The 15,539-nt window shown below is 38.1% G+C and overlaps 1 protein-coding gene across 3 annotated transcripts in view; it reads right to left on the bottom strand.

Annotated features, from left to right (window-relative positions):
* The window catches only part of AP2B1 (adaptor related protein complex 2 subunit beta 1), a 110,295-nt gene that overhangs the window by 51,674 nt on the left and 43,082 nt on the right, over positions 1 to 15,539 (bottom strand). For all 3 annotated transcript variants that reach the window (XM_046675102.1, XM_046675103.1, XM_046675104.1), the window contains 3 exons: positions 14,851 to 14,949; positions 7,830 to 8,089; positions 2,712 to 2,904 (listed from right to left, as the gene is read on the bottom strand). In XM_046675102.1, the coding sequence (XP_046531058.1) occupies positions 2,712 to 2,904; positions 7,830 to 8,089; positions 14,851 to 14,949 (552 nt within the window). The remainder of the gene's footprint in view (positions 1 to 2,711; positions 2,905 to 7,829; positions 8,090 to 14,850; positions 14,950 to 15,539) is intronic.

The raw sequence follows: 15,539 nt of genomic DNA, 5'->3' as shown, positions 1-15,539 counted from the left end.
CATAACTCTAATCTAGGCCATATTTTAAACAGGAGTCTAGGTCAAATTCTACCACTTTTAGCAACACTGTTCTTCCTAGAGACTAAAAGAAAGACCTTTAACAAAATAATTTCAAGAGTTTCTTGCCCTCCCTCAATTTGGGGCAGAGGAGGAGTCCTCTTTCCAGGAGTGTGTTTACTACTGAAGCGAAGAGAAAAACGCATCTGAGTTCACCAAAAGCTATAGTTCACACACCAAACAGAAGTGGTTCACAACAGTCACAGATATTCCATGTTGTTATGTGCAAAATGTGGTCCCGAGAGCTTGTTAGAAATGTGGACTCCCAGGTGTCACCTAGACCAACTAAATCAGAACCTGTCTTGTATAAGATTTCCAGGAGATGTAAATGCACATTACAGTTTGAGAAGCACTGCTGTAAGGCAGGATTCATTCAGGAAATGGTACCATCCATATAGATCGAGTGAAAACCTTGAGGACTCTTTTTCTCTTTAAATTAGATAATTTACGCAAGAACTATAAAAAGCATTTTAAAAATGGCATAGTCTACTGCTGCCTTAGCAACTCCTCTTCCACAAAGCCAGATTTAAGCCTTCCTGGTGATGTTCTCTTAAAAGAAATCTTGGTTCTCTGAGCAAGGACACATTTAACCACATATAGATCCAAAGCAAAAGGAAGGGCTTTTACTCCTTCTCATTTTGATTTCTGGGATGTATTTTTATCACAGACTAAGTTGAAGAAAACTGCATGTAAACACTTTCTGGGGCTACACATTTTAAATCTCAAAGTCAGAAAAAGCTAAACTTTAGAGTTACACAGGCACATTAGTGGACGTACACAGCAAAGGTTCTATAGTATTTAGAAATCCAGTTGGAAAAACAACTTACTCCCCACCAAAAAGAACACCCTTTACAAAAAAGAAAAAGAAAAAGAAAAAGGCCCATGTGTGACTTTGACTTCTACAATCTAAGAAAGTTCTATAGTTTTTCTATCTGAAGGATACTTGTGGGAATTGTAACAGATGACTGGAGAGCCATGTAAAACACAAGTAGAAAACTCACTGGTGTTAAGGGCCAGTAGGAGCTAATACAAAGCCAAATGGAAATCTCTCTCTTTCCTTCCATACTAAAGTGGGTCAGGAAACAAAGGCGTAGAATCCTGGGCCAGGCAAACTCAAAATATAGGGCATCCTTCTCCCCTCCATCCTTCAAACTTAATTTCTTTGTCATTCTCAGGTTCAAGGAGTCCATCATGTCGTACGCTTCCAGGGAAATGAATAACTAGAGTTGTTAAGGCATAAACCTGAGGAGGATGTAACATTTAACTTATGGTTGACACGTTGACAGAGTTATTTCAATATTTAAAGGGATTTCTGGGAGTCTTCAAGAATATTTCAACATTCGTGAGCCTCCTGAGTCTATAAGGAAGCTATAAGGCAATGCAGAATGACCTGAGAAACTATTCTTCTTATATAATCAGTCAACTCCATTCATTAAAGATACAAATATGAAAAACAAACATTTATATGTCTGTGCTCACTTGGGAATGCTCACTTGTGTCACTATAAGCTGGAGTCCAGAGCTTGGTCAGTGTACAGACTCTCGAAGCAGTGACTTTCCTTTAGTAAAATGTACAACCCACAGAGATACGACCATAACCCTATCTCCTTAGACTCTGTGCCAGCCAAAAAGTAAATGTACCTGTACGGGCTGGCAGAAATCCCAGACATAATACTGCTCATAAAGTAGAAGAGAAAATGCCAGTGTGTATAGCTAAAAGTAAGGTTGTTCTATTTATGAAATCTCTGAGAACATATAATTTCCTATCCATGGCATTTACCTTCCACTTTCTGATGTTGGGAAACATCAGTTTATTTGACATCTTTATAGTTATCAGGTTGACAAACAGCTTTTTGCATGTGTCTAAAAGAGCCCCCTAACCCCACCACAGTTAAGGACCTAGTTTGCAGGGAGCAATATGATGAGACCTGTGACTTTTCTGGCCTTCTCTACACAGATGGAAAGTCATCCTTAATATTTCTCACTTATCTTATACAGCAACAAAAACTAATTTCAGTTCCCACTGGTGGCACATATTCACAGATACTCTGGACTTTGGAGCCTTTTAGTATTAGAATCCTGGAAGCTAATTAAATTGGAAGTATGACAGGGGGTGGGGGAAGAAGGGGAAAAAAGAACCGACCAAGCAGTACTTCCCAAATGCAATAAAGGTACATTTTTTACACAAATGCCTGCCTCAAAAACCTTTCAGAATTAGACAGGGCACAGCCAATAATATATAAAAAAAGACAAACGTTTGAAAGCCTCAAAATAGGATGACCTCTATGAGGTCATTTAAATGCTGTTCAGGTCAAAAGGCGAATTACAGGGGCTATCCAGAGTTAAGAAGCAGGAGCAATAACAAGCTCTGGAAAGGATACTGAACATTAAGATTGCTGAACAATAGGTTGGTTAAACATCAAAAGTTCTATTTAGAGGCAGAATAACAGAATAAACCTATACACTTTCAGACATACCCCATACCAACAACGGACAGTATCAATTAATTGTCTAAAGACAGATAATCCTGTCCCTTATCAAAGGACATGGCGCTGCTCATCAAGGAAAGATCTAGGTCTAAAAAGCTGAATTATACAAAGTTCTTTGGCATATCAAGAACTAAAAATAATCAAAAGAAAGGAAGAAAATGCTTACCAGACTATCCAGTCCTCCTCCCAAGAGATCCACTGCTCCCATTTGCATGGAGGATACCTGTGGCACATTGACTGGAGGACCAAGGTCAAGGTTTAAAAGGTCCCCCAGAAGGTCACCTTGAGAGGGGATAACCTGAGGCTGTTCCAGGTTGGTGGCAGTGGTGGTGCCAACAGGGCTGTCACCTGCATCAGTGCTGCAGTCACACACACAAAGAGGGGAAAGAGAAAAGTCAGTTTCATCCAGGACATAATAACAAGGTTAACAAGTGAATGTCAGATATATAAAACAAAGGAAGAATAATAATTAAAAAAAAAAAAAAACAAAGGAAGAAAAAAACCCTCTTATTTTATAATCATTTGTTGATGTATATGAAGAGAGGATAGCAATTCTTGTTTTTATCAAAATACAATTGCTAAAATGAAAATAAATGTATAATATATAACCACATGAGTCAGTCAATTTTATTGAGCACTCACTCTATGAGGAAGCACCATAATGAGAATTTGGGGGAAATATTAAAAAAAAAAAAAAAAGGAAATATATTTCCTGTCCTCAAATAACTTACACTCTTAACATTAGCTATCTTTACTCATCAGGAAAATTAAAACTACAATGAGATACTGCCACACATCTATACCAGAATGGCTAAAATTAAAATGACTGACAAAACCAAGTGCTGCTGAGGATGTGGATCACTTCGAAGTCTTACACATTGCTGGAAGGAGTGTACATTGGACAAATCACTTGGGAAAACCGGCAGTGTCTCCTATAGCTAAATATCCATCTATTCTATGACCCAGCAATCCTACTGCTAGGTGTATACACAAGAGAAATGAGTGAAGTCTACCAAAAGACATATACAAGAATACTCACAGCAGCTTTATCCATAAAGAGCCCTACACTGGAAACAACCCAAAGGTACATCATCAGGAGAAGACATAAACAAACTGTGGCATATTCAGGCAATGGGAAAGCATATACCGATAAACAGGAACACACAACTGATAACACAACATCAATTAGTCTTACAGACATTATGTTGCATGAAAGAAGCCAGATACAGAAAAGTAAATACCGTGTGGTTCTATTTACGTGATGTTCAAGAAGAGGCAAAACTAATCTTTAGTAATAAAAGTCAAAACAGTGGTTCTCTCTGGAGAGTGAGTATTAACAGCAAAGGGGCATGAGGAATCTTCTAGGGTGCTGAAAATATCCTGTATCTGACCAGAGTGGTGGTTATATGAGTGAGTGAGTGAGTGAGTGAGTGAGTGAGTGTGTGTGTGTGTGTGTGTGTGTATGTAAAAAAACCTATTGAGCTATAAATATTAGTGCATCATTAATACTAAGATTATCATCAATGATATCTCAATTTAAAAAGTGAAAAAAAAATCCTATGAAGAAAATTCCAGGCTCAGATAGCTTCTCTGTGAATTCTTCCAAACATTTAAGAAAAAAGTAAAACCAATCTTAGATAAACTTTAAAAGAGACTAGAGAATGGCAATTAAGAAAATCTGAAAGTAGTTCAAACTGCTTATTTAATATTAACAAATTATTTCTAATTTTGTTAGGTTTGATAGTATATTGTGATTTTTTAAAAAGTCCTTATATATTAGAGATAGCAAGTAAAGTACTTACAGACAAAATGATAGGAGGTCTGGGATTTGATTTAAAATATTACAGCTCCCTTAAAAAATTATGGGGGTGATAAACGAAACAAAACTGGCCAACAATGATAAGTGTTGAAGCTGAGTGATGAGTATACGTGAGTTTGTTATACTATTCTATCTTGCATGTTTTCTAAGATTTATATAATAAAACGTAAAAAGAAAAAAAAACCACTGTAAAAATTCCATTAATAAACAAATGTTTTCTTAAAAAAAAAACAAACAACCTAGGTAGGTTTTGACAACCCTAAACATAAAGGACAAAGAAGAATGAAGACTCAAACTCAGAGAATAAACAAACAAAAGCTAAGACGCAAAAGATTAGAGTGCTCCTTATAATCTTTTTAAAGGAATCTGGAGGGATGATGAGAAAAATAATATGCTGTTTCTAATTGTTAAGTTTCAAGTACGAAAAACAAGTAGAGAGCTCCAAGAGACAGCTAAGGACAAGGGACTGGCAGTCAGAGTCGGAGAGGTAAACTTGGGCAGGAATTTCAATGCACATCTCAGGTGAAATCAGCAGAGCAACACGGGGGTGTGGTGCTAAGAGCAGGGGGCTCCAGAATAAGAAGACTGAGATCAAGTGTTGGCTCCACTAATTACGAGTTGCATGATCTTCCGCAAGTGACAACTTCAATGAGACAAAGTTTCTTCATCAATAAAATGATACCAATGTCACCAAAACACAAGGTTCTATTTTACGGAGGATCAAATGACAACGTGGTGTAAACTGTAATACATCAGCAGTAGCTATGTTTAGTAGATAACCTAACGGAATAGAGAAGCACAGAAAGAGAAAGTTCAGAATGAACCTTGTGATATAACCAAGATTAATGATCAGAGAAGAGAATGAACGCAGAACTACAAAGATTAAAGAGAGAAAAACAATCTAAGAAACATGACATAGGAGGAAAACGTGTCAAGGAAGCCAAGATAAGAAGTACTGGGGGGGTGGGGATATAGCCAAAAATCAATAAAGAAGTCAAAAGGGGAAGCAATTTCATATACAGCTGGCAAAAAATACATGAAATCTCCATTAAGAGCATCCTCTGGGGGCCAGCGCTATGGCTGAGTGGTTAAGTTCTTGCACTCTGCTTCAGCAGCCCAGGGTTGTCAGTTCAGATCCTGGGCGCAGACATGGCACCGCTTGTCAGGCCATGCTGAGGCGGTGTCCCACATAGCACAACCAGAGGCGCTCACAACTAGAATATACAACTATGTAGTGGGGGGCTTCGGGGAGGGAGGGGGAGGGAGAGAGGAGGAGGAGAAGGAGGAGGGGGAGGGGGAGGGGGAGGAGGAGGGGGAGGGGGAGGAGGAGGAGGAGGAGGAGGAGGAGGAGGAGGAGGCGGCGGCGGCGGCAGCTGAGAAGGAGAAGAAGAAGAAAAAGAAGAAGAAGAAGAAGAAAAAGAAGAAGAAGAAGAAGAAAGATTGGCAACAGACGTTAGCTCAGGTGTCAATCTTTAAAAAAAAAAAGTATTCTCTGCACAAGAAATTCTATCATCATATGACATGTGCCATTTAGGAAGTATGAGAGAACACATGATGAGAAAAATAATATGTTGGCCTGGTGGCGCAGTGGTTAAGTTTGCATGCTCTGCTTTGGCGGCCTGGGGTTCGCCAGTTCAGATCCCAGCCGTGGACCTAGCACCCATATCAAGCCATGCTGTGGCAGGCATCCCACATATAAAATGAACAAGATGGGCACGGATGTTGGCTCAGGGCCAGTCTTCCTCAGCAAAAAGAAGAGGACTGGCAGCGGATGTTAGTTCAGGTCTAATCCTCCTCCTCAAAAAAGAAAAAGGCACTTCTCCCTTGCCGAGGTGATTTTAAAAGGCCTAGTGAACCTCCAGAAGAAGCAGAGTAAAGTTTCACAGTTTTGCTGTGTTTCTCGGCAGAGGCATATCACTGATTAAGCTTGTGCTGCAGAAGAGAGCTACGTAATGTCAGTATATTTGCTCTTTGTGGCAATATATCATCCTTATTTATTTCAAAGGGAATTTTTCTACATTTGTATTTGCTTTAAAAACACAAAACAAGCAGAAATGAACCAAAAAGAGGTTATCCAAAAAGGAACTATATAAGGAATTGTGAAGGTAACAAATTAAAGACTAATTAATCAGCTAAAGACCTTATGTAAGCGATTGTGTTTCTTTTTACACAGTTCAAACATTGGTTCGTTTCCTGTGTTCTAGAAAGAGTTGTTTTTGTTTGCTGATTTGTTTCACTTTTCCCCTTCCATTTGAGGGTCAAACGTTATCAGGAGAAAGGTGATTTAAACAGCATATAAATATGGTTACAGAGGCAAGTTACAACAGAAAATCCGTATCTATTATCAAAACTTGAAGCACAGATTGGGAGCTGTACTTAGAAGTTAAATGGTCATATCTAGAGACTGTTAAATATGCTCGCCTATAAGGAGAAACATCCTGTTATTACAAGGCATAACCCTTATGAAGCCAGAAGCCTCCTCTGGATGAAAATCACAGCACTTGCCCTCAAACCAAAGATTCGACTCAATTAAAGGCTAATAAATTAATAATTATTTTACTGGGTATTGCCCTTTCATTTTTGTTTGTCTGTGCCTGCAGTCTATTTAAATAGAGCCTAGAATGTTGACTACGCTAATTTGTAAAGCAATAATCCTATCCTCTGGCTACTCGTGAACCACTTAAACAGCAATACAGGTGAGACAATGGTCCGAGACACTCATTGATGAAGTGCAATTACTCTAACCCTTCTGGGATCAAATTCTACTTAGATTTAAAGTTTATTATAATTAATGAAGGAAGGAGATTCTGAAAAGATTCCAAGATACTCATTGTAAGAGTTTATTAGAGTACTGTTCCTCCCAAATCAATATTTTAAAACAGCTAAAAAGCATGAGTTTCACGTTACTTGAGAGCCTGTTCATAAGACAATTTCCTTATTGATACGATCAATGTAATTTGGTAAAAAAGGAAGGTGACTAGAAAACTATGTTCACACAGAATCTAGAGTGCTTCTATAAAACAATCCTGCAAATATTACTTCATTAACAGCTTTACAGCATAAGACAAACAGTATCTGCTAACTTTATCCATAAGTTTCAACAAAGTTACAGTAAAGGATAAAGACAACTAAGTATACTTACAGGCTTTTTTCCAAGTTTTCAACTCTGGGAACATTTCTAGCCTCATCTTACTGGAGACTTAGGCAACTTTCACACTATTAGTTTTTAGGAGGTCTTCACCACAATTTTCTAAAGCCATAATCTTACCTACTCCCTAATTAGAACACAGAGGGGCCTTTCACCCATTGCGTGTATGACCACTGGTATTCAGATGGAGCCCCCAGGGCAGTACAGTAGGTTTTCAAAATGCATAGCAAGTTCTCTTCTAGGCTATAAAAGCATGAGGAAAACCAACTCTGTCTAAACAGAGTCACTTCTCGATCAAACCGACTTCCCCTGCTTACCTCCCATGATGTATGGGCAAGTGTTTGCGATGGATTCCATGACTTCCTTCCACAAAAGCATTGGGAGGCTTATGGTACACAGAAGCCAAAGAACCAATGTGGCAGATAAGCTCATCCAGCAGAGTTGGCTCAATAAGATCCGTCTCCTCAGAGATCAGTGGCTTCTCAGACAAGACTACTTCTTTGGCTGTGACAGGGTCCGTTGAGAGAAGACGCCAATAAATATAGCCCCGGTCTCGAAGGTCAGGATTATCAGAATCCTAATGAAAAGGTAAAGGCAAGAAGGTTTTTTCCTCCATACAGAAACCCAACTGCTAGATTTATTATCAAGGCAACGCTGTAGTGAATTATGCAGAGTTGGCGGTTAAAAAGATATTTAGACTTGATATAGTTTTAGTACAGTCATAATTCTGTAATCTCTAATGTTTCGAAGAATTTAAATATACAGTAAATTGAGATGGGTTAGTCCTAAGACTCAAATTCAAAGGGAAGTTGGGAAAAGGAAAATAAAGTTTGATCCAGTAAAAATTAACTGCTTGAGATGGCCTTGGAATATAAAAACAAAGTTTTTTAACTCCTATAAACATTAGGATTATTCATGAAATGTATCTTAAATATATTTCACACACACCTTCTTTTTTCATTCAAATATTTATTAAGCATCACCTATGGAGACACTGACTAGCCCCTGGAAATAAAGAGAGAATGCACAGTGCCTGACTTTTCTGAGCCCACAGAGTATTACTCGTTGCAATATAGTGTGAGAGATACTATTATCTAAATAATAAAAAACTGTTAAAGAGAGCATGTAACTAAGTGCTTGCAAAAGGGGAGACACTTGAATTTAGTGGTCTTGCTTTTTCGTGGTGGTTTTAAAATAATTTTATACATGCTCAAGGCTAAAATAAACTTATTATCAGTGCCATATCACAATTTAGAAATGTATAATATAAAAGGAAGTCTCCCCCAATCATCCAACCCTTCCCCAACTTAACTCCCGATCCCCAAAACAGCCATATTAACAGTGTGGTATATATCTTTCCAGACAGCTCCCACACATGCATACGTTTATTTTATACAAAACTAGTGTCCTATTATACATATTGCTTTGCAAGTTGCTTTCCATATTGGCATATCCAGCTGCAGTTTTCCACTGTATACGCAGCACTGCATCATTATTTTACTAGTGCCCTATGGATGGACAATGAGCTTGTTGCCTCCTTCTCCCTCCTTCCTACCTTTTCTTCTTTCTTTTTTTCAAAGATTGGCACCTCAGCTAACATCTGTTGCCAATCTTTTTTTTTCTTCCACTTCTCCCAAAAGCCCCCCAGTACAAAGTTGTTTATTCTACTTGTAGGTCCTTCTGGTTGTGCTATGTGGGACTCCACCTTAGCATGGCCTGATGAGCCATGCTAGGTCTGCGCCCAGGATCCAAACCAGTGAAACCCCGGGCCACCAAAGAGGAGCGTGCGAACTTGGGCACAGGGCCGGCCCCTATTTATTATTTCTTTATTGTTGTGATCATTACAAAGTAGCGATAAATATCCTGGTATCTACCTCTCAGAGTATGTCTATATGATGGCATTACTTATGCATGAGTTGTTCCAGTGGTGTCATGTTATTAAAGGAAACAATAAGTCCATTTCCAATTCTGTAGTTAATACACACATACAAAAATATTTTCTTTAAACTAGGCCAATCTGAGGGCTTCCACGTGAGTTTCTAAGTAAGCAGATGAACTGTTTCATGATGTAGCCACTTAAGGCACTTATCATTCAGCTCAATACCAGCAGTGACCCCTGATGGTTTTGACTACATGGTTTTAAATGGTTTTTCTTAGTTACATTTTATTTAATTTTCACTCATAATGAACTGCTGGTTGAAGACAAAAAAGCATAAAGTATACTGAGATATACACAGCAAGTTAATACAGTATAAAAATGATAAGTTTTACCTCAAGATAATCTTTATCACATTCATAGGTTGTATTATTAATAGAAATAAATACATATATGCTCTATATAGCATATCAAAATGTTTGTGGTATTTAAAAGGCAAGGTTAAAAAAGGAAACAGTGACAATATCCAATGTAGATGATTTCGTATTGCTTTGCTTTGTTTTGGGAGGGTGAATGTGCTCCTGAGGGAGTGTTTATAAATAGCAGCCTGAAACCTCCTCACTTAGATTCTCTTTTGGAAACAAAGCTTAAAAAAAACACAAGCAAGTTGATTTTTTAAAAGAGCAGAATACAAGTATCTCAAAATATCAGGTCATGAAAGCAATCCCAACCCAGCTCTTATTGATATATAAATTAAAAGTTAAATTTTAATATATATATTCAGTCCCCAAAGCACATCATTTAAAATTTGTAGACTAACTATGCTTTCTTTTTCACAATTAAAATAAACACTGCACATCACCTAACTGGGAAAATCCCATTATTGTTAAGGTAGAAAATAAACTTAATAATGTAGTTTAATAATATACTGATAAATACTTTTTACTTCAAATTATTTCTCTCATATATCATGCACATACTTAACCAAACAGCAAAAAAAAAACAATTCTTGTGGGGATTCACAAAGTTATATACTTCCACGAAAAAAATTTATGAGTCCCCCCAACAAATTCAAAACACTAATATGGCAAACTGCTGGAGACAGAATCACTGGATCAAAGAGTAGACACACTGTAAATGTTAACAGAGACTGACTTAAAAAACTGTCCTAGGAGGAATGAGCACAAATTTTCCAAGTCTGATAGTCAAGAGTGGGCAAGGATCTCTACTGCTGGAACTCTGCTGTTCTGAGGGGGGATTCGCCGGGCCTACTATAAGCGTCTTCACCACCTCACTATTCACATGGAGGAAACAGCAAATCAGGCTCAGTCGAGACTTGTGACAAGAAAACTACCTTTTTATGTTTTAGGGTGACATTACATGTTTGGTGACTTAGAAAATTTGGTTTTGGATCTACTGTACTGCTAGCCCCATAGGACCTCATCAGGATCTCAAGAAAATGGTATATTTCTAAAAATCTGAGAGCTTGCAAAACAATTCTTGCCAGGCAAGCTCTAAAACAGTAATTCTTAAACTATAATGTGCATCAACATTTCAACACACAAGGAGAGCCACTAAAAGTGCAGATTCCAGGGCCAAATCACAGAGATACTGATTCATTATGTCAGAAGTAGGGCCCAAGGATTATTTTTTTTCTAAGTAATTTTATTGGGATTATAATAGTTTATAACATCGTGTAATTTCAAGTGTACGTTATTGTTTATCAATTTCCTGAATACACTTCATCGTGGTGCTCACCCCCCCTCTTTTTTTTCCCTAAGTAATTTTACTGGGATTATAATGGTTTATAAGATTGTGTAATGAGGAATTAGTATGTTTAACAAGAAGCACACGTGCTTTTGATGATGGTGGTCGCTAGTTCATAGAAAAACTAAGATGAAAACTTATCTTCCACGTACTAAAAATGATAATTACTAAACTCTGGACACTTCTGTGTATATTTTTTGCTAATTCCTCTATAACTATGAAAGCAAAAAAGACAAACCTTTAAAATGAAGCCATGGATTCAAGGGTTGATTTTCTTTCCCCCTAAGAGTATTTCTAATTATACTACCATTTTATTTAAAATTAGAAGCACAAAGATTTCACTACACTCACAGAATTGTCAGCACAGGTAAAGAATAGTATTAACTGACTCTATTGCAGAGATAGGGGAACAGCAGTATTGAAGAGAAATTTGCTCGGTTGTGTTCTGAACCAGTGGATGTGGCAGACGCAGGATCCTACCACTCAATTCAAATTAACACAGTTCAGCAGATCACACTGCCCTCAACTTAAATTGGTACTTACAGCCAAAAATATTAGGTTCTTATTTCACAAAGTTGAGAAAAAATTCCCAGAGAAAACTCCCAGTGGAAAAGATTTATATGAAAGTGTTTGTTCTTTTACGTTAACTCCTCAGATCTCATTAGTTGGACAGAAAAGGCAAGCCTAGAGAAACTGCTTAATAATTATTTATAGCCAGGTATGAATTAATCATCCACGATGATCTTAAAACTACTAAGTTCACTTATACATACTGGCTTATGCACAGGAGTGCTTCAGGCAGGGAAAGCAGGGAATGGGTGTCCTCAAAGCCATGCTTCACCGTCAGACTAGAGAGCAGCATAGCATCGTGGATAAGGGCAAAGATCCTGTAAGCCAGGCTGCCTGGGTTTGAGTCCTAGCTCTGCCCCATACTAAGTGGGCCTCTCCATATTTCAGTTGCCTCATCTATAAAATAGGAATAGTAAGAGTAGCAATCCTTATGGAGATTGAGTTAATATGTAAAGAGCTTGCTAGAAGGCCTGGTACGTAGTAAGTACTATACAAATGATTGTTGTTGTTAAGATTCTATACTAGTCCTTGTACAGAAAGTCTTGAATCAGGAATGTCTGATGGTTTATTTATATCCTGCCCTGTTCTAGAAAAGGATTTAGCAAAGCTTACAAAAATGCATCTAAGGCTAGAGAACATAAATGAGAACTAGAGGCAGAAAAATGCATGCCACAATGATCTACGCATTTTCTACAGGAGATTCTTAAATTCAATTCTAAAACTTTCAAACAACTGATATGAGAAAGAAGTCTAGTCAGGTAAGCCACTCAGAGGGGCAGTTAATTACACACCATTGTACAGGAGAATCCAAAATTGGTTGGGAACTTTTTTGATGGGGTCTCATAAAGAAAAAAAACATATAATGACATAAGCAATGACTTCGACAACAGACCCAAATAGGATAGTTTCTCATGACAACCCTTACCACAGGAACATGTTATCAGTGTAATTCAGGAAAAGCAATTCTATTAAGGGTCAAATAAAACTCAGTCTAGATACACAGCTCTCTACTAATCTGGCTTGATTCAGTGATGAATTTCAACTATCTGTAAGAACAGAGAGTCCTTGCATCCTTTTAAGCAATCCTCCCTAAACACTTTCTCTCAGGCAAATTTAGATAAATACTGGGAAGTAAGAAGATTGAGTTTGAACTCAGAATCATCCAAAGTACAGCTCTCCTATGCTGCCTGTTAAATACAGATACATAGGCTTTAACAGACAATGGAGACAGAGACAGAGCTGAGAACTTGTGATGAGAATGGAACCCACCAAAGACTCCTGCTTGATTATAAGACTATCCCTGTCCATTTAGAGGTAAGCAGAGAGGGAGCAAGGCCAAAATTCTCTTTAGAAAATTGTTTTGACTCCATCTTAACAGAGATACAAATGGGTGATCAAGAGTCTAGACTAGGAAGTCTAGAATGCTCAATTGTATAATACTCAATAATATAACAGATAATATTAAATAACCACTACCTTGATGGTTATGGAAATTGCTTTGCTTCAGGCAAAAAAAGATGCTTAAAAGGGAAGTTTTAGTTTTTCTTTGGGAGGAAGATTGGCTCTGAGCTAACATCTGTGCCAATCTTCCTCCATCTTATGTGGGATGCTGCCACAGCATAGCTTGACAAGGGTGCTAGGTCTGCACCCGGGATCTGAAACCTGATAATCCTGGGCTACCAAAGTGGAGTGCGCAAACTTAACCACTACACCACCAGGCTGGCTCCAAAAAGGAAGTTTTTAAAAACACTTCAAACAGCTCTTACAAACAAATTTAAAAAGACGTAAAATTAATAATAGGAAAGATGACACTCAGAACTTGGTCAAGTACTGTGAAAGGGTTTCAAATTTTGATAAAGAGATGAAAGAGAAAAATGGTAAACTGAGTATCTGAATCAGATTCCATATGTAGACACACATCTTAACTCTTGACAGCCTGCTAAAGCCAGCCTATTCTCCAATTCAATTGAGAACATTACTAAACCATGATGAATTTATGATCACTATACTAGTTACACTGGAAAAAGTAATTATTTTGATCTTTGTGGATCTAAAACAGTGATCTGATCTCTAAGGTCAGTTCCCACATTCCTGAAATCAGAACCCATCCCAAGAAGGACCAAAACCATCAAATAATTAAGGAAGCTGTATAAACACTTTATAGTTTTTTAAAGAGAAAGACAACTACTCTAGAAGGTAAAACAATACATGAGATCTCTGTTGAGGCACTCACCATCTCTACATGGTACTTTTAGTTGAAGGCTGAAATTAAATCACTCAGAAGGAGGGACCATGAGACTCAATGTCATTTTCACATAGGTATGTCCTTCATTAACACTAAAGAATCTAAGTTCAATTTTCATTAATTGTCATAAAAACTGGAGTCAGTCGATTCATTTAAAAGCCATACAACCATGGCTGGCCCATGGCTGAGTGGTTAAGTTTGCACGCTCTGCTTTGGCAGCCCAGGGTTTTGCCGGTTCAGATCCTGGGTGCAGACATGGCACCGCTCATCAGGCCATGCTGAGGCGGTGTCCCACGTACCACAACCAGAGGCACTCACAACTAGAATATACAACTATGTACTGGGAGCTCTGGGGAGAAGAAAAAAAAAAGAGAGAGAAGGTTGGCACCTGAGCTAACATGTTGCCAATCTTTAAAAACAAAAAAGGCCAACCAACTATAATTCAGTGGAATGTGTATGCAGCATTGTTTTTATATTTTAACAAGATCTATAGACTGCACCCCTTCCAATTAAAACCTCCCCAAATGAGGGGCTGGCCCGGTGGCGCAGCGGTTAAGTGCACACGTTCCGCTTCTCAGCGGGCTAGGGTTCGCCAGTTCGGATCCCGGGTACAGACATGGCACCACTTGGCAAAAGCCATGCTGTGGTACGCGTCCCACGTATAAAGTAGAGGAAGATGGGCATGGATGTTAGCTCAGGGCCAGTCTTCCTTAGCAAAAAGAGGAAAATTGACAGTCGTTAGCTCAGGGCTAATCTTCCTCAAAAAAAAACCCAAACAAACAAAAAACTTCCCCAAATGAACCTTCTTGGGAAGAGTTTTGTAATTTCCTACAATTTAAACCAAGACAAATCAACCACATGTTTTTTCCAGGGTTCTTACCTGTGTTGCCAAACTCAAGACCTGCTGTACCAGCTCCTGTGTTTCTGATGGTTTCTTGAGAAACAGCTTCACTATGGCAGTAAGCAGAGTGAGCTGCACCTAACCAGACAGAATTTAATAAAGTGAAAGGCATGTGCATTATTCCATTCTATCATTTCCAAAGTGGTGTTTCCCCAACTATGAATTACTATGGGTCTTTCTGATTTTGATTAAGAGACAAAGGTCAAAACTCAGTCAATATCAGTAATAGCAATCAAAGGTAATCACCAACTGAAAATTCACTAGCCTCCTATCCCCAAATTGCATTTTTCGCATAAAAAAATTGCTTATTTGTTTCTGGCTCAGATAATCACCTGTATTTCTTAAAGTACATGCTAATATACTGATGGCAATAAAACTGGTTCCTGACCAAGTTCTTCATTATTTACTTCCACTAGAAACTACAAGTTCGAGAGAATTAGGAAATTACCTGTCACACTGGGGCAAGAGCCAAGACAGGAGAATTATGTCAGATCACAGCCAATTATGAGTGGGCTGCTGAACCATGAACCTACTGGCTTGTATGTGTGCCTTGTAAAGGCCTATTAAAATTACTATGGTGGATTATATATATGAACTTCAATTTGCAGTGCATACAAATGCCAGGGAAAAAGGGTTTAATAAATTATCTCAGGTCTCTCAATTTTGGT

The sequence above is a fragment of the Equus quagga genome, chromosome 11 (genome assembly GCF_021613505.1).
Source record: "Equus quagga isolate Etosha38 chromosome 11, UCLA_HA_Equagga_1.0, whole genome shotgun sequence".
In the NCBI taxonomy this organism is placed as follows: Eukaryota; Metazoa; Chordata; class Mammalia; order Perissodactyla; family Equidae; genus Equus; species Equus quagga.
The sequence above is the reverse complement of the archived record's forward strand: the minus strand, read 5'-3'. Positions and strand labels throughout refer to the sequence as shown.